At 38.3% G+C, this 26,258-nt stretch overlaps 1 protein-coding gene across 1 annotated transcript; it reads right to left on the bottom strand.

The window, feature by feature from the left end:
* Positions 1–4,632: 4,632 nt before the first annotated feature.
* On the bottom strand, positions 4,633–5,843 carry LOC107817573 (50S ribosomal protein L4, chloroplastic). Its single transcript, NM_001326001.1, has 2 exons — positions 4,942–5,843; positions 4,633–4,855 (listed from the first exon to the last, which is right to left on the bottom strand). The coding sequence occupies exons 1-2, from the start codon at positions 5,750–5,752 to the stop codon at positions 4,818–4,820; spliced, it is 849 nt and encodes a 282-aa protein (NP_001312930.1). The 5' UTR covers positions 5,753–5,843; the 3' UTR covers positions 4,633–4,817.
* Positions 5,844–26,258: the final 20,415 nt, after the last annotated feature.

The raw sequence follows: 26,258 nt of genomic DNA on the forward strand, positions 1-26,258 counted from the left end.
TACCAACGTAACGTATCTTTCTTATTACAACATCATATACACATGACATACGGGCCTAATAGGCCAACATGATCCTTTATAAACTTTGACAAAAATTTGTTTTCTTAGATTTGCTCCCCCTTTCACCTTCATGAATTTACTAATTATTTGTGAAATAGAATAATCCTTATAATCCCCAAATAATCTTTTCTTTGGACTGATGTCAATTACCTTACGACAAATTCAACGTAAAATACTGCAGGGTGCAACATTGTCGTAACTTACTACTCGAAGTGTAACATCACAGTAATGTAATACTTCTGTTGTCCATCCTATTATTGCCGGAATGAAATTTGAAATTCCCATGATGCCAAATACTTTTCAATCATTCAGTCCCTAATTCATATTTAGTTTATCTTGTTTACCAATCCATACTGATTTCTGTTACTATGTGGATTAACTCTCCCCTCTGGTAGTTGCGTTGGAGTCACAAACTTATTTCTCGAAATGAGGATATAACCTTATGGCCTATACTCTATCATTGTCTTGAGGCCCATTACTTTTCGTCTCTTCCTTCATTTGACTATAGGTTCTGTAACACTCTACCATTTTTATCCATGTATCACACCTTATTCATAATGCTTCCTTATCTCTCTTCTCATTACTTTGCTAATATTTCTGCATATCCTTTTTTTTTGTGAAAACTTCAATACGACATTCTTTCGCTTTTAGCTCCTCTTTGCCCCATTCACTTGCTCTTTCAATTGCCTAACAATCTTTCTTTACTAGGGGCGGGAGCCACACTAAAGAAATATTTATTACTTCAAGGCTTCCAGTGCTCATATCTAGCTTTAATATTTTAGGGTGCGCCATCTAGGTGTCTCACGAGGAGATCTACTAGCACACTTGCAATGTCCTTCGGAAATGTCAACTAACACAAATAATACATTCACCATTTTGGTTTACTCTAACCCCAGCCAGGTCCTGATGTTCCGTCCTTTTCTTAAATTACACCTATTAGCCACCATAGGGCATAACTGAGATGGGTACGGCCAATTTTACATACCTCTGTTACTGTTGAATATAACTTAAAAAATGTATGTTCCTCTGCCTCAATTATAAACGTTGTTAACCTTCATTAAACTGGGCGCCTCGTACCCTTATTCATCTTGCTTCTTTTGCTTGTTGAAACTTGTATTTATCTTCTTAATCTCTCATTGTCTTTCACCATAAAGGTGGATATGTATTCTTGCCTTAAGGCTCCTTATCAAGAGGCTTACACCTTTCAGTACGCACATGATCTGCTGAAGACCTCATATTTACTTATCATAAGCATGATACAAAGTCGAGTTCCTCTAATTCAACACTTTCACAGCTATATCTCTTATCGATCATCTTTTTGAACGTAGGCATTGTCTTAGTACGAATAAAAATAGAAGCTCGGGACTTGAATTCTTATAAGTGAGCTCTACCACACGATATAAAGTAAGAAGAAAGAGTGACAGTCTTAAATGCCCGGTAGCCTCCTGCTTATAAGTGTGGTGCACGACACACCCATAAACAAGACTCTACTAGACACGGCTTGTAGACTTCTAGGACAGAACTGCTCTGATACCACTTTTGTCACGACCCAAACCGATGGGCCGCGATGGGCACCCGGTACCTTACTCAACCGAGTACCAATATAACGTATCTTCCTTATAACATCATCATATACACATGACATACGGGCCTAATAGGCCAACATGATCCTTTATAAACTCAAAATATAGGCTGACAAGGCCGTACAATCTTTTATGTACACGATATATGTCTACAAGCCTCTAAGAATACATAAATGTCATAAAGGTCGGGACAGGGTCCCGCTATACCAAACAATACACATCTAAATCATACTAACTAAACGAGCAACTCCGAAGCAAATGGAGCGCACCAACATCTTCTGCTGAGCTGATAACCTAATTGGAGGGCTCTCAACCTGTCTATCGGGACCTGCGGGCATGAAGCGCAGCGTCCCCAGGCAAAAGGGACGTCAATACGAATAATGTACCGAGTATGTAAGGCACATAAATAAATACATAAAAGACATGGAAGACATATAGAGTACATGACTCAACCTGTAAGTCTGAATAACTTTGTAAATCATAAATTACTTTTAGCGTCATGCGTATGCGTATGAATGTCATGTCGTGCATAGGTACATGTTTCATAACATCATCAGCCTCTGAGGGCATCCCATCATATCATATCGGCCACTGTGGGCAAAATCATCATCGTATACCAGCTGATCAGGTGGTGGTGCGTATATAACGCCATAACCTTTCCCATATCCCATATACATATATATACATACATATATACGCGTATATAACGCCGTTTGAATACATACATATACATGCGTATATAACGCCATTTACCAGCTGATCAGGTGGTGGTGCGTATATAACACCGTAACCTTTTCCCATATCCCATATACATATATTTACATATATATATACGCGTATATAACGCCATCTGGTCATGGGTCAATGCACATGAATGCAATGCATAAAAAGTACGTTAATAAAATCTTTCGGAGCTTCATAAGACCATTTTGCCTTTGAGTAATATCATAAAGTAAACTCTTTTTAACTTTCGTATTTTTTTGAGACCCATGAACAGATGATAGAATATTATGACACATGAAAATTCAAGAACATAGATATCTCTAATACTTCTATGGATAGAGTCGTTTATGGAATTTGAGCATTTACACGTTTCGTTCGTATCGTATGGATCATGCCAAAAGAAAGAAGGGATAGTCTTAACATACCTGGAGTAGGAAAAACTCCGTATAATATTCCGTTGGAAAACCTTCATTGATTGATCGAAATTTGCCCCTGCTTCTTAGAAATTCATGGACGAAATTGCTTCTGGTTCCTAAAAATTTTGGAGTGAAATAACGTTTTTTGTTTCCTTGAAATTTCCGAAAGGAGTAAAGTTCTGCATACTTAAAATCTTGGAAGGAATATGTGTTTGGTTCCTTGAGATTGAAAGGAATTTCTTGGAATCATTGAGAGGAGTAACGTTCTGTTACTTTAAATCTTGGAAGGAATATGTGTTTGGTTCCTTGAGATTGAAAGAAATTTCTTGGAAGTTTTTTAGACTAATCTTTGATTCATTTGGATTGTCACCAGACAATGATAGTCATCCATATACTTTTATGCCTAGGTTGCCACCTAGGCAAATAAGACCATTAATTATTTCTTAAATTGTGGCTTCTAGCCACGTGTATATCCTATCCACTTATTAGTTAATTAGGTAATATCCTGTTACCCGGTAATTAATCAATTATCCGTATAATTTAAAAAATTATCTCAACTTAATTAAATACTATTCTCTTTTAACATACCTTGTACACCTTACTATCATGGTCATGTAGTACCTTGTATGACACTAGTCCATAAATACCAGGTATTTTAGCTCGGACCGTATTTTATCCCAAAATGCCAAACTTTGATAAAAATTCGTTTTCTTAGACTTGCTCCCCCTTCCACCTTCATGGATTTACTAATCATTTGTGAAATAGCATAATCCTTATAATCCCCAAATAATCTTTTCTTTGGTCTGATGTCAATTACCTTACGACAAATTCAACGTAAAATACTGCAGGGTGCAACATTGTCGTAACTTACTATTGCGAAGTGTAACATCAATGTGATACTGCTGGGTGCAACACTGCCGTAACTTAATATTGCAGAGCGTGACATCACCGTAATATTTTACTGCAGGACGTAATATTGCGGGGCATAACATTCCGGAACCAAATGACCCCTACAAATTGTTACCTATTGTATTGTACTGTATCGTATTGTAACTTTAAGTGGAATGTTTATATTTATTGTTACTTAAATTATATTATATTGTATCGTTAAATTTGTCGTTACATGACGACGAAAAATACCACTTTATGGAACGACCAATTTAGTGTGGTCATGTCGTTACCTTATTTTTTCCTCATCTTGTTCTTCCTTATTATTAAATAATCATATTTTATCCTTTACCCTACCTTTTTATATAATAATAATTCTACCTCGTACCTTATTTTTTGTTTATAATATTGCAAGTTTATTTTTTTTAATCATATTGTTGGTGCATGACTTAATGAAATAACGACAAACAATATAATCTATCAAAATATTGTGTATATTAAAATGATACAGTACAATATAATGCAACACTATAAAATACATTATGAAAGGATACATAACAACGATGAAAACAAGATGTTAGATAACAAAAAATGAAAGGCTTGCCAGAAACTCACAAAGTTCTTGCAATGTAGTGGATCACATAGACCAATTCAAGGGACTATAATGTTAAAGTAATTCTCCATGCCTATTCAGAGTATCAATTAGACACAAACAATCATTAAGAGAGTTCTCAAGAACACAATGTTGGCACATATACCAGTATCGTTTGGAGAGAGATATAAGTGTCAGAGTAGAACAAATGAAGCAGCGTAAAACAACAGCAAGCAGGAAGGGAAATGGTATTATAATTTTCCTCTTAGAAAAAACAATTTATGAAAGAATGGAAGATACTTGTAAATGAATGCATTAAAATTAAGCTGAGTTGCCGGAAACGAGGGAGAAACAAAAATTAGGACAAAAATAAGGCAAGGTAAATGCACAACTATCCATAAAGACGGTGCTTGGATCAACCAAAATCCCCTAGTTTTATCATACAATTAAAAGTGAAATATGCAAACTCCCTGTAAGATTTAAGATAAAGCCATTGCCATTTGCGGACACCCCCCTCTAAAATGGAACAGACCCTTTCTTTCTGCCGCAATATTATTACTCAGAACTTTCAGTGCTCTCCTCCGCCTCACCACCTGAATTCAAAATTAACGAGTTAGGAAAAAGAAGAGATCTTTAAAGGAAATTTTCAGATTCCAAAATTCGAAAAAGAGAAACTAACCATCATTATCTTCTTGGTCGTCTTCTTCCTCATCCTCCCATTCATTTTCATCGCCGTACCGCTCATTCAAGAAATCCACAGCCGATTTAGTTAAAACCAGCTTCTCAGAATCCAATATGTCAAACAGATTCAACGTTCTTGGAGTCAACATTTTCAAAGTCCCAATGTTTCTGCTGGACAGAATCACATTGTCTGAAACATCCGTCATCAAAAACAAAGATTTCTCTTTAGGGTCCAAACCCCACCTCCTCATCAAATCAATAAATTCCTTAGTCTTTGGCTTTTCAAACTTATCATTAAACTCTTCTACAACGATAGTATTCTCCGAAGCACTTGAAAGCGCCGTAGAAATGGCCAGTCTCTTTTCCTTTTTGTTGATTTTAACTGACCAGTCCTTGGGCTTCGGCCCAAACACAACCCCACCACCCGGCCGCAAAGGAGTTCGATTTGAACCGCGGCGAGCTCGGCCCGTTTTCTTTTGAGGGTAAGGTTTGATACCACCGCCCCGGACTTCTGAGCGTGTGAGAGTGGAGGCAGTGCCGCGGCGTTGGTTGCGGAGGTCGGTGGTGAGCCCACGATGGACGACGGCGCGTGCGGTATCTAGAGGGGCAGATTTTAGATTGAGAGTGGTGGAGCCCACCTCGGCACCATCGAAGGACAGAATTGGAATAGTGGCGACCTCTGAACGGATGGTGGCAATGGCAGCGACGGAAAGTTGTTTGGGGGATCTGAAAAGGAGGTGCTTTGAAGATTGGATGTTGGGGTTAGAGAGGAAAATGGAGGAAGAAAAGAATGAGAGGGAAGCAGCCATTGTTTGAGTGAAGGAGCAAAACCTTTGGAGGTGATGAAAAGTGTTATCTACAAATTTTGCTGGTTTATCGGTTTCCACTCTTTTCTTTCTTCAATTGGGTCATTCGGGTTATGGATCCCCTTCGTCTAAAACCGGTTACCTGATTGCGAAGTATTATTGTTTTTTTACCCTTCGTAAGTGCACTTTAAAATGAATAAATTATTTAAAAATGGAAAAACAAAATAATTATTCCTGAGTAAATTTTGTAGGTGGTCATTTGACTTTGTGTTTATAATTCAAAAGTCACTTCTCTTTCTTTTGTTACGTAAAAGTCATTCAATTTTGTGTTCATTACCTAGAAGTTATTTTTCTTTCTTTTGTTATACAAAAATCATTTTACGATGTTGTAATTATCATAATAATAATCACTTTGACCAAATTTTGCAAACCTTTTACCTGAAAACTCTATTACGCCCTTGTCATTAAAAATCCTCTCATATATGTAATACTTTCTATATAATATACTTTTATACATATATTTTGCTTATAATTAAAATAACTTAATATTATTTTATTTATTATTTTTATAATATATTCGTAAATTTATTTATTTTTAATATTAATTTTCAAGATATATAAGTAGCATTATTAAATTTGTCAGTAACATTACCATGAACAAATCTCAAGTCCACATTATTAATCATGCTTAATGAAATATGTTTAATAAAAATTAAAAAATCAAAGCTCATTCATTTATCAGCCAAGCCATACCCATTAATTAATAAATAAAATACCTACATTTAAAAAAAATAACACATCAGATTAACACTTTTAAATAAATAATATTAATAGATAAAACTTTAAAAACTTAATATTAAACAAATATCTTTGAAACTTCTTTTGAAATTTTTATTGACTATAAAAAACTATCATTTGGTAAACAAATTTATTTTTAATATTTTAAATAAATATTTAAAATATAAATATTTTTTTTATTATTTTTATATTTAAAGTATGTTCATGTTTGAATATGATTAAACAAATTGAGTGCCATGGAAAAATTAAATATATGAATATATTATAAAAATTATAAATAAAATAATTTAAAGTTATTTTAATTATAAGTAAAATAACTAGGTAAAAATATATTATATAGTACATAATATAGAAAGTATTACATATATAAGAGGATTTATAATGTCAAGGACATAATAGACTTTTCAAATAAAAGTAGTATAATATGGCCAAGGTTATTTTTGTGATAAATAGAGCAAAGTAAAATAATTTTTGTGTAACAAAAGAAAGAAAAATGAGTTTTGGATAATAAATACAAAATTGAATAATTTTTACGTAACAAAAAGAAGAAAAGTGATATTTGCATAATGAACACAAAATTGTATGAGCACCCATGAAATTTACTCTACTTAAAGTTCGCAGTTTTCAACTTCAAAAATAATGAAATCAATTATATATAAGTCCTTTTCTATGTTTGCTATGTGATCTTATCATCCTCCAAAACTAGATGTTTCTCTCATCTACGAAATTACTTCAAGATAAGAGTTAGAGAAGAAGCGAGGATAGCTAACGTACGCCATCCGCCATGACAAAGCAACGAAAGAAGCTTCCTAACCCTAATTCTCATGGGGATGAAGAAGCCATGGAAATACCTGCCCCTTCTCAAATGGGGCGTTGGCTCACAGGTATGGGTAGTGCACCAACAATTGTTCAGCACCATCCATCGACAGAAGAGGAATCGAAGATCACTCCGGCCACAGGACTTTAACCATTGACCTTTGGTAGCTTTCTACTGTTGATACCCCAATTTTTCCCTATAATATTTTTAAAGTACATATATACCTTCAAAACTATGCATTAGCATCAGTTGATATTTTTTCATAATTTTTTATATTTTTAAATTAATTTGTTTTAATATTTTATTTATATAAATAATTATAAAAATGGATCTATAACATTTCATTGATTTAATTTTGCTATTTATAGCCATATTAAGTTCAAATTATTTCACGAATGGCCAGATTTACACCTTTTGGTTACAATTGCAATAACTTTGCAATCATAGCACAAGCATGCATTATTACATTATTTTACTAGAAAATAGCCTTTTATGTTTTTAATCTTAAGATATTATTTTAAAACATTTCTAGGCATGAAAAGCATTTTTTATAATCTATTAATTATTTTTAAATATTGTTTTATCAATTGAATGAGAATTTAATAAATAGCCCTCTTATTTTTGGATCTAACCTAATTAAACAGCCCAATTTCAACCTCCAGGTCCTAACCCATTAAGACCAGGATCAAAACCCGGCCCCAAACACTCTAAATCCTGGCCGTTGATCACAGAGTTCAACGGTCATTATCACTCTTACCATTTTTAACCAAATGACCCCCCTAACCTAATTCATTTTGATACAAACAGCCGCCCTAATACTCCTCTCCTCTCCGTCTCTCTGAGACCCCAACCCTAACCCTAGCCGCCGCCGCCCAAACCAACCCTAACCCCTCCGATTCCCACTTGATCCATAGATTCTCATAGTTGTTTGAGACTTCTACTTGTCTCATACGTCTCTTGCTTACTCGTTTTTTGTGATTTCATGGAAAGATCTTGAAGAGATATAGTCCAGATCTTGTTCAATACCCTCTGAGAGTCCGTCGATGTCCTGTGAGTGTTTTCTCTATCAATGTTTTACGGTTCAAATCTCTGGTTCAAGACCAAATTTCCCTTTACCCTTCCCTTTTTCTGCAAAAAACATAATGTTTGACCTTGAATAGGTTCAGATCTTTGAAGATCTGGAGCGATTCTGAGTTCATCACTGATTTTCTTTAAGGTTCTCTTACTTCCTTACTATTAATCGATTTTCAGCACTATATTATTCTAGGCTTTTTGGTTTCTTCGTTATTTGTTGTCTGAATCCCTGCCTATTTGAAATGTTTCAAGTTTCCGTGGTTGTTTTCTATAAGGGTCCTTTGATTTCTATATTGTCAATCAACCTTAAGTGTTTTCAAGTTAGGGTTTTCTACCTCTTCTATTTTTGCAAAAGGTTTTCTGAGATCCTCATGTTTTGTTTAATCTTTCTCACATAATTATGTTTCTGGTTCAATTGACTAACTATTCATTGTTTTGTCAACCTCTTGTCAGTTATTGTTGGAATAATTAACTGATTAGCCTAATTATCTAGGGTTTCATTAGTTTACTGAAGTAATTTACTGATTTCTATTTGTTTCCCTTAATCATGAGGCTCTTAATTTACATCTCTTGCCTATTTATGGGTTAACTAACCTTTGATTGGTCTTTAATTACCTATGATTGTCTTATTCATGTGATTGATTGATTGATTGATTTATGGGCTCTAACCCTAACTAACTATTAAACCCACTCATTGCCTTATTTGAAACTCAATTCGAGTCATTTATGAGAATAATTTCTTGATTTTCTGTCCCTTGTAAAGATTGATTGATTATTTGATTACTTTCTTTACCTTATTTGCAATATTTATCTGCCTCGCCTTAATACACTATTCGCATGGTTTTATGGATTTTTACTTATTCATTTATATGGTATGATTGAGATTCTTTCCTTAATTAGACCCTTGTTATTACCATTTGATCAATTACCCCTAATTAAGGTGTATATTCTAAACTCCTTTACGTGATTGGATTTTGTGATCCTATGATTTCCTTAATTGAATGAATGTTGATTCCTTTACCTTAGTTTGGCTCTACTCTTGAACTGCTATATAAGCACTATCATTCTGCTCCATTCAATAGACGAACACACAGATCAGAATACACACACATACATTCAAACTCTCTCTTCTTTCTTTGCTATTTGTGCTAATTGTGGGTCTAGCCGGCTGAAAGTCAAGGCTAGATAGTGGAATTGCACCTGTTCTTTTCACATTCTGCATTTCCTTCTTTAACTGGTATGTCTCTAGTTAGATTTTGAAACTCAACTTTATGTGTTCCATGTCTATACATCCATGCTTGTTCATGTACTAGTTATTCAATTTGTTTCCATGTTTACCGCTTTAGTCATCATGTTTAAATTCTGCCTTCTCTTGTTAAATGTGTAGTCAGCATGCCTAAGTCTTACTTGACTATTTTATATTCTACCAACATGTTTATTCAGTCCCTGTTTACTCTCTTTAATTGGTGTAATCATGTTGATAATTTAGTTTTCTAGTGTATTTGGTTGATCCTAATGAGCACACACTTTGTCTTCAACATGACTATGTTTTAATTGCTTCTTATCATGACTAGTTTGTTAAGTGTCTGAACTATTAGACTCTTGTTTGTTCTATACAGTTGTTGCTCCATAGCTCCCCTAGACCCTATTGTATGTTTGAACTCTCTGTCCCAACCCTCTTGACCCCTATTTGTAAAGCTAATTGCTAAATGATTGTGATTGCTCTTCTCAGAACCGATCTCAAACTATTTTTCACTCTTAGTATTTTTTCTAAACTGTATCTATTCCTTAAAACCCGTTTCACTCTTGAAAGTTTATTTCAACATTGTTTTATGTCAAGCATTCTCACTTCTACACTTAGATTATTTAAGTCCTACCCCTCTGGTGTGTGTACTGCGTAGGGATCCTTGAGATCCCTCTGAACTCTAGCATAATAGGGCTGACCCTTCCACACTGCACATAATCAATCCCCTATTTGAGATAGATCTTGGTGTGAGCACTGCCCGGGATTCCTGAGGTCCTTAGGGAACTCAGACACACCAAGACACACTATTGGCTGTGAGATCTTTGGCTTTTGAGACTGTATTGAAGGCCTGGCATCCCTAGGTTTACTTTGGGCCTGATTTAGGCTCCCTATAGTATAGTTTCATTTACTTATGTAATTCATTTAATTCTGATCTGTAATAATATTATTTGTAAACAGATATTGGGGCAATTAGTAAAAAGGGAGGGTTCTTATATGATGTTTGTGGGAAACTGGGTAGATATCATGTTTTAGGTAGAAATTATGCTCTTAGTTTATATATATACTTGCAATAGAAATCCTTCTTGGAGTTTACATTATGATAGAAATCATGCTTTAGGTCCATATGCTATGTTACTTGCATCAAAACATGTCATAAGTCTATATTATTTGCATTAGAAAAACTTGCCTTAGGACACTTACATTTATATTTTGCATATTAGAAACATGTTATAAGTTCATCACTTCTTTCTCTGACTCTGCATAAGTTATTATCACCTGAAAATCATGTCATTAAACTACCACTGTAATCATGCTTGATAAAATGATCATCTCTCTATGCATTAGAAATCCTGATGTAGGACTCTGTTTGCATTGGCTCAAAATCATGTCTACGTCGCTTAAATGAATAACTGTCTATAAAAAGGTTTAAAAATAGTCCAACACATAGATATCATGTTCTAGTGTAAACCTGCATGAAATCAGTTCTGTAACATCAATCACTTAATTCAGTATGCCTATAGGATTGAATGATCTCAAGTTGTTTTAACCAATTCCCAGAATTATGACTGCATATAGACCCACGCCTAGGCAAGCCTTAGGTAATTAATGATTTTAAAACTGTGAAATCAGGTTCTATTTATGTGTGAAATTGTCCAGGTTTAACAGGCTATAAAATCAATAAGCAAGCTAATTAGAGTTCTACTACTTCGCTCTTAAACAAATGCTGCATATTCTGTGTTTATGATGTTCATCTAGATATCATGTTCTAGGGCCTTCTAAATTTCTTTAAAATCAGTTGTTTGAGACGTGCTATGTATCTGTTTATGTATGGAGGCAAACATGAGCCCCTAATTGCTTCCTTGTTTGACAGTCCTACGTGTTCTTTGTTGTCGCTTAGATTTTACCTTTTAAATACCTTAGGAGTGTCTAGAACTACCTAAGTATAGAGGTACCAAACGCCTCCGGGACCACAAGGATAAGACGGGCAAAGCACGCTTAGAGTTCGTTAATTAAACTCGGTTATATAACCACTAAGGAAAGGGTAATGGGTAGTAAAAGGATATGATGACCTGTGCGCTAATGTCACGTGTATCCCCTCTAGTTGAGGAGGATTATCGGGCATTGCACAAATTGATCCTATAGGCTAACCAACTTAGGACTTCCCTTCCTTAATTTATGTACGTATGCTTAGTCTATCCAATCTTTTATTATTTAAGTATGTGTGCTTAGACTGTCTAAAATTTACATATCTGTGCTTGGACCTTCTAAACTTCCTTGATTATACATGTGCTTAGACTGTATAAACTCTCCTTATTTGCAAATAGGTGCTTAGACTATTTATCTGTTAATGACTAATTCACATAACTAAGTTCGGCCGGCACCCACCGTTGTGGACCGAGAGGGGTGCCTAACACCTTCCCTTCAAGGTTATTTCGAGCACTTACTCTAATCTCTGATAACGCAAACTGGTTACATGAGTTAATTGCTATAGGTGACCTAACACACCTTAATCCGTTAGGTGACGACTCTTCAAATACCCAATTCCCAAAATGAAACGAGTGTTTTCCAATGAATGTCGAAACCCGGACTCCGTGAAGGAGAAAGGGGGCGCGACAGCATGGCGACTCTTCTGGGGATATTTTAGTCTCTTACCATAACAAACTTATTTTTTGAATTAGTCTTAAGCATGCTTTATCCCGTGCACCCTCCCCCTTATTTGGATTTAACTTCTTATTTATGATTTCCTTCATTTCCTGAAACTGATTTGTCTCTTTGTTTTCTTTTTCCGTAATTGTCTTTCAATTATTTAAATACTGCATTTATCATTTTTTTTAACGTGAAAATACTTGACAACATGCTATTTATTGTTGCATAAATCATGGTCAACATCATATTCCACTCATGCGTAATCAATACTATAGCAACGCTTGATGAGTGTTTGTGCTCTTCTCATATATCACCCTTTTAAATTCGGAAAGGCGTATTTGCGGTAAAATTAGTTGATCAGTGGTGCGTTCGACAGTTCCGTGCCTTTCCCCCTCAAGTTGTCCGCTTGAGAGTCCTAGTCTAGTCCTCTATAGCAACTTTACTCTAATTAATTGTGCATGCATCATGGTCAAACCTAGCCGGGTTAATATGTTGTCTGGATAATAACCCTTTAAGACAAGCCTCGTCTAAAAGTACACCGGGTTTTTCATATTCCCAAAGGACGCAAACACGATTGTGTGCATTAATTTTGGAGAAATAGGTGCCAATACGCTAATCATTATTGTATAAATAGACGAACCTGGAGGGGGAAAGGGCCTAACCACCTTTTGTTTTGCAAAAAAATGAGGCACGAAGTCCCCAGATTCGGTATGGTCGGTAGCATACCTTCACATTTGCTAGATTGGTGGAGAGATCTTCCCTCAAATGACCAAAATCATGTGAAACGAGTCTTAGGAAATTGGCCTTCACTGTTGGATCTTTAGCCAAACAAAATATTGATCGAGGCGGCCACTATACTTTGGTACAAGGAAAGGGTCGTGTTCCGCTTTGGGGACATAGAAATGACTCCCATCCTAGAAGAAATAAGAGGATTTGTTGGGTTGCCTTGGGATAGACCTGGTCTGTTAGCACCTGAAAATCGCACCACTAGAGGATTCCTTAAAATGATGGGGCTGAAGAAAAATGACGATTTGGAGTGCCTGAAGAATTCCTACATACCTTTTGACTTCCTCTATGAAAGATACGGTCACAGTAGTTCTTACCGTATTTTTTGATGATGAGTTCTCAGTCACCCCTTGGGATGGGTTCATCGTAGGGTCTTCGTGTTCATTGTGTGCTTCTTAGGCATGCTGGTATTCCCGATCCAAGGGGATAGAATCAATACTAGGCTGGCCATGGTGGCCAAAACTTTGATGGACGTAATTAAGGGGTAGACATATACCATTTTCCCTATGATCATTAAAGATATGTACCGGGCCTTAGAATGCTGTCAGAAGGGATCCAGATTCTTTGAGGGTTGCAATTTGCTGCTATAGGTTTGGTTGTTAGAACATCTCCAAAGGGGTCAATACCGTCAGGAGTTTCCATGAAAGCCGTGGAATGACCACATAGCTTTCCATCACTCTAAGAGAATGACTTACATTCCGGACATGTTTGCTCAACCTAAGGATGTTGTAGGATGGGTGTAGTTTTTCAATAAGTTAACTGAGGACTATGTTTAGTGGATATTCGAGTGGTTCCCCACCGACGAGTTTATCATCAGATCCAGAGATGTCCCACACTTGGTGTTGATTGGGTTAAGGGGGATATACTCGTATGCTTCCCTCAGGGTTATAAGACAGGCAAGCATGAGATAGGTCATACCATGGGTCACTAAAATGAGTCACTTCATAGCTGATTTCCAGGGGGACGCCATCCCATATAAGAATGAAGCACAACATATGTAGATTTTGAAGATTATTATGGAGAAGGATACCATCGAGCCGGGCCGATATCATGCGGGTCATTCATACTTTTACCCCTTCATGGTTGGATGATAATCTATTAGGAATCTTCGAGCCAAGGGTTGATCTAGGAAATAGGGTCATAGATGAGTTTGTCGAAGCAGAGGTGAAGTATAACAAACTACGCAAAAGAGTTCGAGAGTCTGAAGTTGAGCATATGGCGCAACATAAGGCCGATATGGAAATGATTAATGAGTGGAAAGAGAGAGCTATTAAATCTAGCAAAAGGGTGGAATATATGGAGTACAGTTTAATGGAATTAGAAGGGAAGATAAGAAAGAGGGTCACCGACTGCCAGAACGCTGAGGGAAATGAAGGAGGGCATTTGGCGAGGGCATTCTTACTGCTGAACCTGCACGAGCTGGGAGAACTGATCGACAATAGCATCCGGTCTGGAGAGGGTCCTTCTAGGACCAAGTAGATTAGGTTTACTTGCTTTTATTTTAAATGTAATAAGGCCAAGTGCCATTAGTAACATTATTTGGTGTCGTTTTGGGTCGTTTATTTTTACATTAATGAAATGAGGCAATTATTGGCACTGGATTTCTCCAAATCTATTTGTCGCTAGGTCTACCGCAGGCACAATGAAACTTCCAAATTAGGACACAAATTTACATTCCCGGAATATGTGTTTAAATACTGCAAGACATTTCAAAACCCTTACTGACTTGTTTACCTTTTATTTTTCTTTATTCTTTATTTCCATCACCTAAGGTTGGTTCACACATACTGGCATCATCATCGTATCACACCAGATCTAGAGGCCCTTCACCTCCTCCTCCTCCAAGTAATACAAAGAGCAAAGGAAAAGCTAAAATGGATGACTTAAGTGGTATTCGAAAGGAAAATGCGGAGAATGTAGAAACTTCAGATGGTCGGAGTACTCCGGCACCAAATGATTTGGTTTTACGGTTGGAAAAAAAGATACTAGAGCTACAGGGAGAATTTGAGTAGGTCCGCAACTTAGCAAACCTATCCCTCACCCTGAATGTCCTCGATGTCAACCAACAAACACCAAAAACCCAGCACCTCCCCAAAATACACTGAACCAACATCCATAAAACCCTCATGCACCACATCAATATGCAACTCCACCTCAAAATATCAATCCCTTACCGATACCAACTCCACAACAACACCACCATCAACCAATCCAGTACCCATCAACCGCTACTTATCACACTCCCCAGAACATACCACAACCCATTCCCGATCCTCAAAACTCAACCAATGACCACCACTACACCCAGGTTCCTAGCACTCACCAAAACAACCTTATATATGTGGAAACCACACCTCACTCTACTAAACCAACCTCCTATACACCAGAATCCGCTGAGAAGGACCTACTCATAAAGAACATGGCCGAGGAACTCTAGAAATTGACAAGTCGGGTTCAGGGTGTCGAAGGAGGCAAAGGGATAGAAGGTTTGAATTATGAAGACCTATGCATACAGCCGGATGTAGAACTGCCAGAGGGTTACAAATCTCCCATGTTCGAGATGTTTGACGGTACATGTGATCCCAGGGTTCATCTAGGGACCTATTGTGACAAACTTGTAGGGGTCAAAAATGATGAAAAGATCCGGATGAAGCTTTTTAAGAGAAGTCTTACAGGAGATGCTTTGTCCTGGTACATCATCCAGGATCCTAAGAAATGGTCCAACTAGGTGAGTATGGCGTCTGATTTCATGGACCAATTCAGGTTCAACACAGAAAATGCACTGGATGTATTCTACATTTAGAACCTCAAGAAGAAGCCCACCGAGACTTTCAGCGAGTATGCTACTCGATGGAGGTCGGAAGCGGCCAAGGTCAGACCAGCATTGGACGAGGAACAGATGAACAAGTTCTTCGTCAGAGAACATGATCTACAATACTATGAAAGGTTGATGGTTATTGAAAACCATAAGTTCTCTAACATCATCAAACTTGGGTAAGGATCGAAGAAGGCATCAAGAGTGGGATGGTAACAAACTTTGAGGCACTACAGGCCATAAACAAAGCACTACAATCAAGCGGTATATCAAAGAAGAAAGACGTCGAGGCAATAATGGTGGCTCAAGGCCTAAAATCTCCACTCACATACCAAACACCTCCACCCACATACCAAACATCCCCACCCACATACCAAGTGTCGCGCCCCATTTTTTCCTCTGTGGAGAAAGTCCGGGTTCCAACGTTCATGGGGGTAATAACTCATTTCCCTTTGGGAATTGGGTATTTGAATGGTTGCCACCTAACGGATTATGGTGCGTTAGGGCACCCAGAGCGGTTAACTCTTGGATTGGTTTGCATTACCAGATATTTAGGGTAAGGGCTCAAAATAACCTTGAGGGGAAGGTATTAGGTACCCCTCTTGGTCTATAACGGTGGGTCCTGGCCAAACCTATACTTATGTATTAGTCCATTAACAAATAAATAGTTTTAAACACATAATTATAAATAAGAGCAGGTTTGGACATTACACGACTCAAATAATGAGACAAAGGAAAAGCTTAAACAAATTGTATACATATAGGAAAAGTTTAAGCAAAGGAATGTTTTGGGAAGGAGGGGTCCTAGGTTGGTTAGCCTACAGGATCACCCCACGCAATGTCCAGTAAACACTCCTCAGTGAGGGGCTACACGTGACATTAGCGCGTAGTCAACATATCCATATCTACCCTTCCCACCCCTTAGCGGTTATTAAAGCGAGTATTGTTTAACGATCTCTATTGCGTGCTGTTACCCGTCCTTTCTTAATGGTCCTAGAGGAAATTAGGACCTCTACCTATAGGCAGTTATAGATAGACCCCTAATGTTTAAAGGAGAAAATACTAAGGCGACAAGCAAGAACACATAGGACTTTAGCAAATAAAAGCAAGAAGGAGCAAATAAGAGGCTCAGGTTGACCTCCGTAGATAATGCATGTAAATAGCACGACTCAAACACAAACAAGGGTAGTATTATTAAATAGGATCCTAAGAAATGATGTCTAGGTGAGTATCAGAACACAAGAGACATGCAGATTTATTTTTTGAAACTTAGAAGCAGGGGCCTAATTAGTTTGCATACTGATTTTAAGCCTGTTAACCATTAAGCAGTAAACATAAAGAGGCAGTTTCCAGTTTTATAAGAAATTTGATTACCTAAGGCTTGCCTAGGCGTGGGATAATGCACAATTATTACCAGAACTATTAAAATAGGGTAGGAGATATTTTCCCTAAAACATGCTATTCTCAGTTTTACAAGATACATAATTATTACCAGTTTTACTTAAACCGAATAATTAGACGTGAAATTGTTTTTACATCCTTTCATGATCAGTAGGTTAACTAGGCGTGGCTAAGAAAATGCAAACAGAGTGCCTAATACATAATTTCTAAATGCACAGAAATGACAATTTTTATGACAATGATCTTTAAATTAATAGAATTCCTAAAGCATAATCTCTAAATGCACAAAAGAGTTACAGAATTGTTAAAACATGAGTTCAGGATGTGCAGGAATAACAACTTTTATGTTAATGCTATTATTTAGCCTAAAGCAGGATTTTTAAGTGATAAAAATAATGTCAAATGAGATGCTGAAACAGTAAATCTAAGAACGTGATATCTAATGAATGACATGCTTGGAATGTATTGGTCATAAACATGGATTCTAATGCACATATGGGAAATGTAAACCTAAGGCATGGTTTCTACCCATTGATATTGATAACATATATGACTACCCTCCCCCCTTCACTAGCCAACCCCAATATTCAGTTACAATAATTATTACAAACCAGTATTGAAATAAATTACATAAGTAGAAAAAGAAAATAAGAAGTTACACTATAGGGACCCTAAAAACAGGCCCAGATTTCCAGAACCTCAAATGCCCAGATGTTTTATAGCCTTTATCATATCCAGGTGTGTCAGAGTTCCCTAAGGACCTCAAGGATTCCGGGTAGTTCTCACACCCAGATTTCACAACCATAACTGAGTAGGTGAAATGTGGAAGAGCCAACTCCAATGCATCAGAGTTTAGAGGGATCTCATAGGGATCCCTAAGCAGTCACAGATTGGAGGGGCAGAACTTAAAGACCTAAGAGTAGAGTGAGAGTGTTTGACATAGTTTTGAAAAGGTTTTAGCAGGAAAGCAGTGTGAAAAGAGACTTAGTTGAAATAGTTTTGTAAATAAGGGAGTTTTTTAGTAAAACAACTTTTGAAAACAGTTGTGTAATTAAACAAACAGCAGGTCAGTCAAACAAGTTCAGCAACACTGAGAGAACAAACCTTCACACAGGGTCAATTAGAGGTTGGGGACAAATAGAGCATATATGGTGAACACATGATAGGCATAAATCCTTTGCACTTGGTGCAGGTAGTAACACATAGATTTAGGAGTGTTAATTAGAACACACTTACAGAACCAAAGATGCTTTAGGGAGATTCACGGGGGTTGTGAGATAGTAGAGTATAGGATTTTATACTAAACATGGCTGAGCATAATATTAAGACAACTTGGGACAATAGCTCAATAGGTGCATACTAGAACTAGTCAACAGTATACAAGAACTAAACAAAGTAAAGTCAAGTTACTGGTTCACGAGAGCATGCTGACCCTAAAGAGGTAAGACGTGGCTAGCACAATTAGATAAAGCAAAAGAGATTAATTACATGTTAAACAGCAAAACCATAGGAAGAAACAAATCAGGAACATGATGAATTGAAGTAGTAAAAGAAACATATTGTTTTTGGGACTTGAATTGAAATCAGAACATACCAGTATAGAGATAGTAAACACAAAGTGAAGAATAGGAGAGCACAATAATTAGCCTTGGCTTGCAGCAGGCTAATTCAGAATTGTAGCAAGTAACAAAGAAAGAAAACAAAAAGCTTTTTGAGTGTGAGAGAGTTTTTGAACCAATGTGTTCGTGTATTTTTGTTAATGAGAGAGCATATGTATATATAGTTTGAAACTAGGTAGAATAATAAGGTAAGAGTCAAAGTCAAGCAGTAATTATGGGGACTCAGAATCAATCATTATAAAATCAATGTAAGTACTCCTCAATTAAGGGAGTTAACTTCAAACGGTAAAGACAAATAAGGAAAGAGATCACATAAGACTGGAACATAGCACATAAGGAAATATTTTCAGGCATAGTAAGTATAGAACAGGTAATTAGGATAGATTCGGAAAAACTAATTAAGGAAAGTACTGAAGAATCGATTGACAACATAGTCGACCAAAAAATAAGGCAAGAAAATATCTTAGAGGTTGAAAATCAATAAGGAAATTATAGCAAGAGATTAGTGAAAGGTATCAATTATAAGAAATTAGGATTCTAATGGACAATAGTACTGATTAAGGGGAAATTACCATAAATCTCTATGAACAAACGGAATAAACACATAATAGGCAAGAATAGGCAAAAAATCAGGAACCCTAATAGCACAGTAGGGTAAAAATCACACAAAATTGGGGATTCGCATAGAACATAGTACTGATTAGAGGAATTAACAGAATAAACATAATATAGGCGGAAGAAGCAAAAATCAGAAACCCTAATGAGCATAATAGGGTAAAATCACAGAAACTCAGAACATTCATGAGAAACAAGCACGTATACAGAACAATCATCAAATACAGACTCAAAACCCAGGATTAAGACCAAGAACTAGGATTTTTAACATGATAAATTAGATAAAAGGGAAAAACTTAAATAACCATTTAAACATAGTAAGAATCATAGAAAAATACAAAAAAATCAAAGGGAAAGTCATTTTGAAAAGGGGTAAGAAACCCTAGTTTGAAGATGAAAAGGCGTTTTTTGAAAAATCGGAGAGATTCTTAAGAAAATAGTAAAGATAACTCAGAAAATTCTTCAATCTGTTACAGATCTAAGAAGTCAAGAGCTAAAATTAGGGTTTCAGAGAGAGAGAGAGAACCCAGATATAGAGAGATTCCGAATTAGAAGCCATGGATCTAGCCGGAAAAAGAAAGATCTTACTCGGACAGGCCAAGGATGGCCTGAGAACGGCCAGAATCAGACCATAGGTGTGAGTTGAACAACCGCTAGTCCCTTGAGGACCTTAGGGTAGAAATAATATAGCATGGGGGGAGCCATGGAGGCTAGGGGTGGTGGTGGAACCATCATTGTTACCGGCGAGCCAACGGCCGGTGAGAGGAGAGTAGGGTTTAGCAGAGAGAGCTTGAGAGAGATGAGAGGATGTAACGGCGGAGAGAAAGAGAGAAATGAGAGAATGGGGGGGGGGGGGTAGGTCTTTAGGGTTAATTAAGGTAAGAGAAGATCTGGTTCGTTGATCAAAATCGATAAACGGTCCAGATTAAACAAGACGTTGGGTCGGGTGGAATTAATGGATTGGGCCTGACATTTAGGCTGTTTTAATTGGGTTTGGGGTCTAGTTTAATTAGACTAGAATTGAAATGAAAGTAGGCTATTTGTTAAATATCCAATTAAATTAATTAAAATAATTTGTAAAAATAGCTAATAATGACAAAAATGAATTTCATGCATAGAAAATAATTTAAAATGATTATTTAGTATTTTAAAATACAAATGACTAAATTTTGGGTACAGATGGTATAAAATTATATGATTAGGCTATAATTGCAAAGTTATTGTGATTATATCCAAAAGATGCCAATTTGGCTAATTATGAAATAATTTGATTTAAATAGGACCATGAATAATAAATTAAATCAAGAAATGATTTTGTGTATGGAGAAATCAGGGGGACCAATTTCTCGTTGGTAAAGTATTTCAGGAGATCGCCTCGGATGTTCGAGACCTCAAGCCGGATACTTATCTCAAGATCTGTCGACACCTGGCCCGGGGATAATGTTGGTCGAGACCCCGACGAGCATGGGAGGCTTCCGAAGAATGCATTCGGGGCCGGGTAAGTTTACCAGGGTAGTCTAACACTGGTCTACGTCTACATCACGAAGCTAGTTAGCTGTCCTATCCCACTTCCTTTATCATTTAACGTATCTTGTACTAAGTTTGGATCACCCCCTTATAAAAGGGGAATCATTGGCACTCTGTAAGCAAGTTGCTCCAGCTATTCTACACAAGTTCAATAACAACTCTCTCTCTCTTTTCTCTAACTTGCTCGCTCGAGGTTGCCTCTCTCATTCATTGCTTTCATACTTGTTCTTCATTTATTGCATGATATCGGTCATAAAGAGCCTCCTTTAATTATATTCTAGCTGTTATTCCCTTCCCAGTTACCCCCGATAGCTCAAACGCGAGCCCAGGCATCGACCTCGAGGCCTTTCGCCTATTAGCCTGAGGCCCAGACGGTTAGCTCCTCTGTTTGATTACTACCCCGTTTTAGTTCATATTTCGTCGTTAAGCTTCACATACCTAGAATCCACTTCTCTAACAACTAGCATAAAAATAGATCACGTATTTTTAGAGTCCCATTAACAAATCTAATTGTTATTACCATTTTCACGATAAACAGTTTGGCGCCCACCGTGGGGCTAAAAATAATAATGATTATTTTTTTGCTGGTTTCGTTACACCGCGCAAGTTATCTTTCACACTTTTTCTTGTCCAAGATCTTCAATTTAAGTCAAAATATCTGGCTCAGTAAATAGAGTTGAGAACAATAACCTTGAAAACCATGGAGAAAATGGTGTGGCTGTTCCAGTCGTTGGGGCGCCACCACAGAACCCCGATAACGCACCTGGACCGATTCCAATGGACGCGGATTCGTAAGACACGCAGCAGGTCGACAAAACCTCACACACCGATAGAAGCATATGACATGACGACCAACAAGAAGCCCAAAAGACCCCAGTTCGGGAAGAACAAGAAGTTAGTCTTCATGTTATTTTTGAAATGTTGCAGGCACAACAGTTGGCTATCGCTCAGTTTCAAAGCCACCCCAAGACTCCCAGCACAGCAGTATCGGAAACAGCTCCCCCAGCCGAACGGATACCCGAGAGATCGAGCAATAACAGATTGATAGTTGATACTGCCATGGTAAAATGCTTGAGGATCTTACCAAAAGGATCAAATCGGGAGAGAAAATGATAGCAGCCAACGACAAGAAGGTTGAGACCTACAACTCTAGGGTCGCCAAATCCCGGGTGCACCCCCGGTCCTCAAGGGTGTGGATTCAAAGAAGTTTATACAAAGGCTGTTCCCTGAAGAAGCAACCCCGAAACCCATTCCAAAGAAGTTCAGAATGCCGGAACTCCCTAAGTACAATGGGACCACAGACCCTAATGAACATGTTACTGCCTACACCTGTGTGGTAAAAGGCAACGATATAAAGAATGACGAGATTGAGTCCGTATTGTTGAAAAAAATTGGGGAAACACTCTCGAAGGGGGCCATGATGTGGTATCACAACTTGTCTCCTAACTCCATAGATTAATTCTCCATGCTAGCAGACTCCTTCGTAAAGGCACATGCCGGTGCCATCAAAGTACCGACAAGGAAGTCCGACATTTTCAAAATCAAACAAAGGGAGAACAAGATACTGCAGGAATTCGTGTCTCGCTTTCAGATGGAATGGATGGAGCTACCGCCAATATCTGATGACTGGGCAGTGCAGGCCTTCACTCAAGGTCTGAATGAACGAAGCTCGGTGGCTTCAAAACAGCTGAACAGAACCTGATCGGGTATCCAGCTATTACCTGGTCAGACGTCCACAACCGGTACCAGTCGAAGATCAGTATACCCGAGTAGGCTCCTAGCAAAGGAACCAAAATCAAACAAAGAAAGGTATCTTCCATACCTCAAAGATCGGAGGAATGCCCCGAGGAGAAACCTATCTCTCAATGATCAGAGAGTGGATCGAGGAGAAGATCCTCGAGGGCTCATCAACGGAGCCAGGTTCGATTGGAACGTAGTGCCAACGAGTGCGCCCCACTTGTAAGAATACAACTTTAATGTCGATGTGTCAGACATCATGTTCGCCATCAGTAAAATCAGAGACGCCAAGTGGACAAGCCTATACAGTCGGATCCTTCGCAAAGGAATTACAACTTAGTATGCAAATTTCACAACACGCACGACCACAGGACCGAGGATTGTCATCAGCTACGAGAAGAGGTAGCTCGACCGCTTAACAAAGGGTATATTCAAGAATTCCTTACTGATCGAGCCAAAAATCAGTTCTGAGAAAGGGAGGAAAGTGAGGCAAACGAGCCACACCATATCATCCACATGATCATGGGGGTACCGATGCCCCGTAGGAACACGTAATGAGAAGAACGAAAATATCCATCACCAGAGAAAAGCAGACCCGGGGATATATTCCCGAGGATGCTCTCACATTCAGCAAAGAAGACACCGAGACCTTGTGTCAACCTCATAATGATGCACTGGTAATCTCCTTCCTTGTAAATTCTTTTCAAATAAAACGTGTACTCGTGGATCCCGATAGATCGGCCAATACTGTCAGGTCGAGGGTGATAGAGCAGCTCATATTGCTCAACCAAATCGTGCTCGCCACTCGAGTCCTCAACGAATTAACATGGCAATTGAAACAGCGAAAGGATAAATCATCCTTCCAGTCTCCGTGGCCAGCACAACCCAAGAAGCCAAATTCCTTGTCATCGAAGGAGACATGAGGTATAACGCCTTATTCGGACGGCCATAGAGACACTGCATGAGAGCAGTACCGTCCACCCTTCACCAGATGATGAAATTCCCAACAAAGGACAAAATTAAAACCATTTACGGGGAATAGTATGCGGCAAGGGAAATATTCACAATACACGATGTGGCACCAACGCTCGTACCTCCGCCCTCGAATAAACCAAAAGGCGATCGGGCCTCACCCTCGATCAAACTTGACAAAACAAAGTAAAGGACCATACCACGTCCTCACCTCGGGCGATTGAAATAAATCAGCCCTCACGATTGTAGCGTATCAATCCTCGAGGCGTCGCCAACATATCTCACTTCAAGGTACGACCATCTCCCTTTTTATTTCGAATTTAGGACTAACCCTTATGCAGGCACTCGATCGGAGCGGTCAGAACGCTAACCCTACTCGAAGACCTTAAGGTTCCAAAAGCACCCGTTGCACTCTTTTCCTTCGATCAAGTTTTTGTCCCAAAAGAAGGGTTTTACCGGCAAGGCTTTTAATGAGGCAACGTCTGCGTGCAACCTAAGGGAAACTCAACAAATGCTCAAAACTTCTTTTGCAGTCAACTTTGAACGCTGGGGGGCATTCCCCCAGGAAGCCACCCGCTCAGAAAAGTCATGAAATGCCAAATAGGGTCCTTGTAGGAAAGTAATGTACCGGGCTAAACGGTCAAACGAACCGTGTCCATATAGCCGGGCTCCCGTCAGCGAATACGTGTACTATTGTACCGAATAATCAAAGAATATCGTTTGTCAAGACACCTTCGCAAGACAAGGCAACAATTCCTCTGCTAGAAACGTCCTAAACACTCGGGGACTGACATCGGCAATTCAACACTTAAACGACCTCCGGGTCGAAACACAGAAATCATAAAGCCTTCAGGTAAGGCAACACGAAAATTGCTAAGCATCTCCAACATCGAAGGTACCTCGAGTACTCGGGGACTGACGTCAAAAGATCGAAAGAGAAACGCACGTCCTCAAGAGTCGGAACTCCATGCTCGTAAGCCCTTAATGAGGCAACTCTGAACTCATGAGTAATGGCCTTCGAGCCTAAGCAAACTCGATGACTCGGAGACTGTCAATAGTTGCCACTCACTTAAAAACCCGAGGCCGTAAGAACCCGAACGGGACAACTCGGTCTAGAAAGATCTATTTAACATAGCAACAAAATCTGTGAGACCTCAATGGCATGAAAAACCTGTAAGACCTCAACATCATAAAAAATCTGTAAGACCTCAACAACATGAAAAAATTGTAAGACCTCAACAGGCATGAAAAAACTGTAAGACCTCAAAGGTATGAAAAAACTATAAGACCTCAACAAGCATGAAAAAACTGTAAGACCTCAACAGGCATACAAAACTGTAAGACCTCAACAGGCATGAAAAAACTATAAGACCTCAACATGCATGAAAAAACTGTAAGACCTCAACAGGCATGAAAATTTTGTAAGACCTTACTACAGGCATAAAACTCGATCCCGAAGTTTAGGCTATATGTCGCATTTGTAAGACTCCTAATAGGACATACCCTCGATGTAGACACCTAAATTACCACACTCGGGATCAAAAATGGATCTGGCAAAACACAAATAACTACGGTCAATACGGTTGCACCAGCCAAATTAACGCGACACGGGGATGCCCGACCATCGCTATAAAATTACAGGCCATTACTTCGAATCTACTTCGAAAAGAAACAGTTAAACAGGCTAACCTCGATAGGCAAATGAGCTTCAACCATGTCAGCTCCAAATCACAAAGCTTCGAGCTACTCAGCCTACGAGCTAAACCTTCCGAGGTGCTCGAACATCGCTGCAAACGAATTGAAATCGAGGTTCTTCCCGAACTGACGACGGGTCGGGTAAAATCATTTCAAAAAGTCCTTAATGAGAGGAAAACAAAGCCTATATATGCATAAGGGCAAAATCAGGGGGACTGATTTCTCGTTGATAAAGTATTTCAGGAGATCGCCTTGAAGGATCGAGACCTCGAGCCGGATACTTCTCTCAAGATCTATCGACACCTAGCCCGGGGATAATGTTGGTCGAGACCCCGACGAGCATGAGAGGCTTCCGAAGAATGCATTTGGGGCAGAGTAAGTATACTAGGGCAGTCTAACACTGGTCTACGTCTACATCACGAAGCTAGTTAGCTGTCCCATCCCACTTCCTTTATCATTTAACGTATCTTGTACAAAGTTTGGATCCCCCCTCGTATAAAAGGGGAATCATTGGCGCTCTGTAAGCAAGTTACTCCAACTATTCTATACAAGATCAATAACAACTATCTCTCTCTTTTCTCTAACTTGCTCGCTCGAGGCTGCCTCTCTCATTCATTGCTTTCATACTTGTTCTTCATTTATTGCTTGATATTGGCCATAAAGAGCCTCCTTTAATTATATTCTAACTGTTATTCCCTTCTCGGTTACCACCGATAGCTCGAACTCGAGCCCAGGCATTGACCTCGAGGCCTTTCGTCGGT

This window comes from Nicotiana tabacum, chromosome 10 (assembly GCF_000715075.1).
Source record: "Nicotiana tabacum cultivar K326 chromosome 10, ASM71507v2, whole genome shotgun sequence".
Lineage (NCBI taxonomy): Eukaryota > Viridiplantae > Streptophyta > Magnoliopsida > Solanales > Solanaceae > Nicotiana > Nicotiana tabacum.

What these genes read in the sequence shown, in the direction of transcription:
- LOC107817573 (NM_001326001.1), bottom strand. Translation starts at nt 5,752, where the DNA reads ATGGCTGCTTCCCTCTCATTCTTTTCTTCCTCCATTTTCCTCTCTAAC. An exon ending in CGACCAAGAAGATAATGATG is followed by an intron (nt 4,856 to 4,941) that starts GTTAGTTTCTCT and finishes TTTTGAATTCAG; the next exon opens with GTGGTGAGGCGGAGGAGAGC.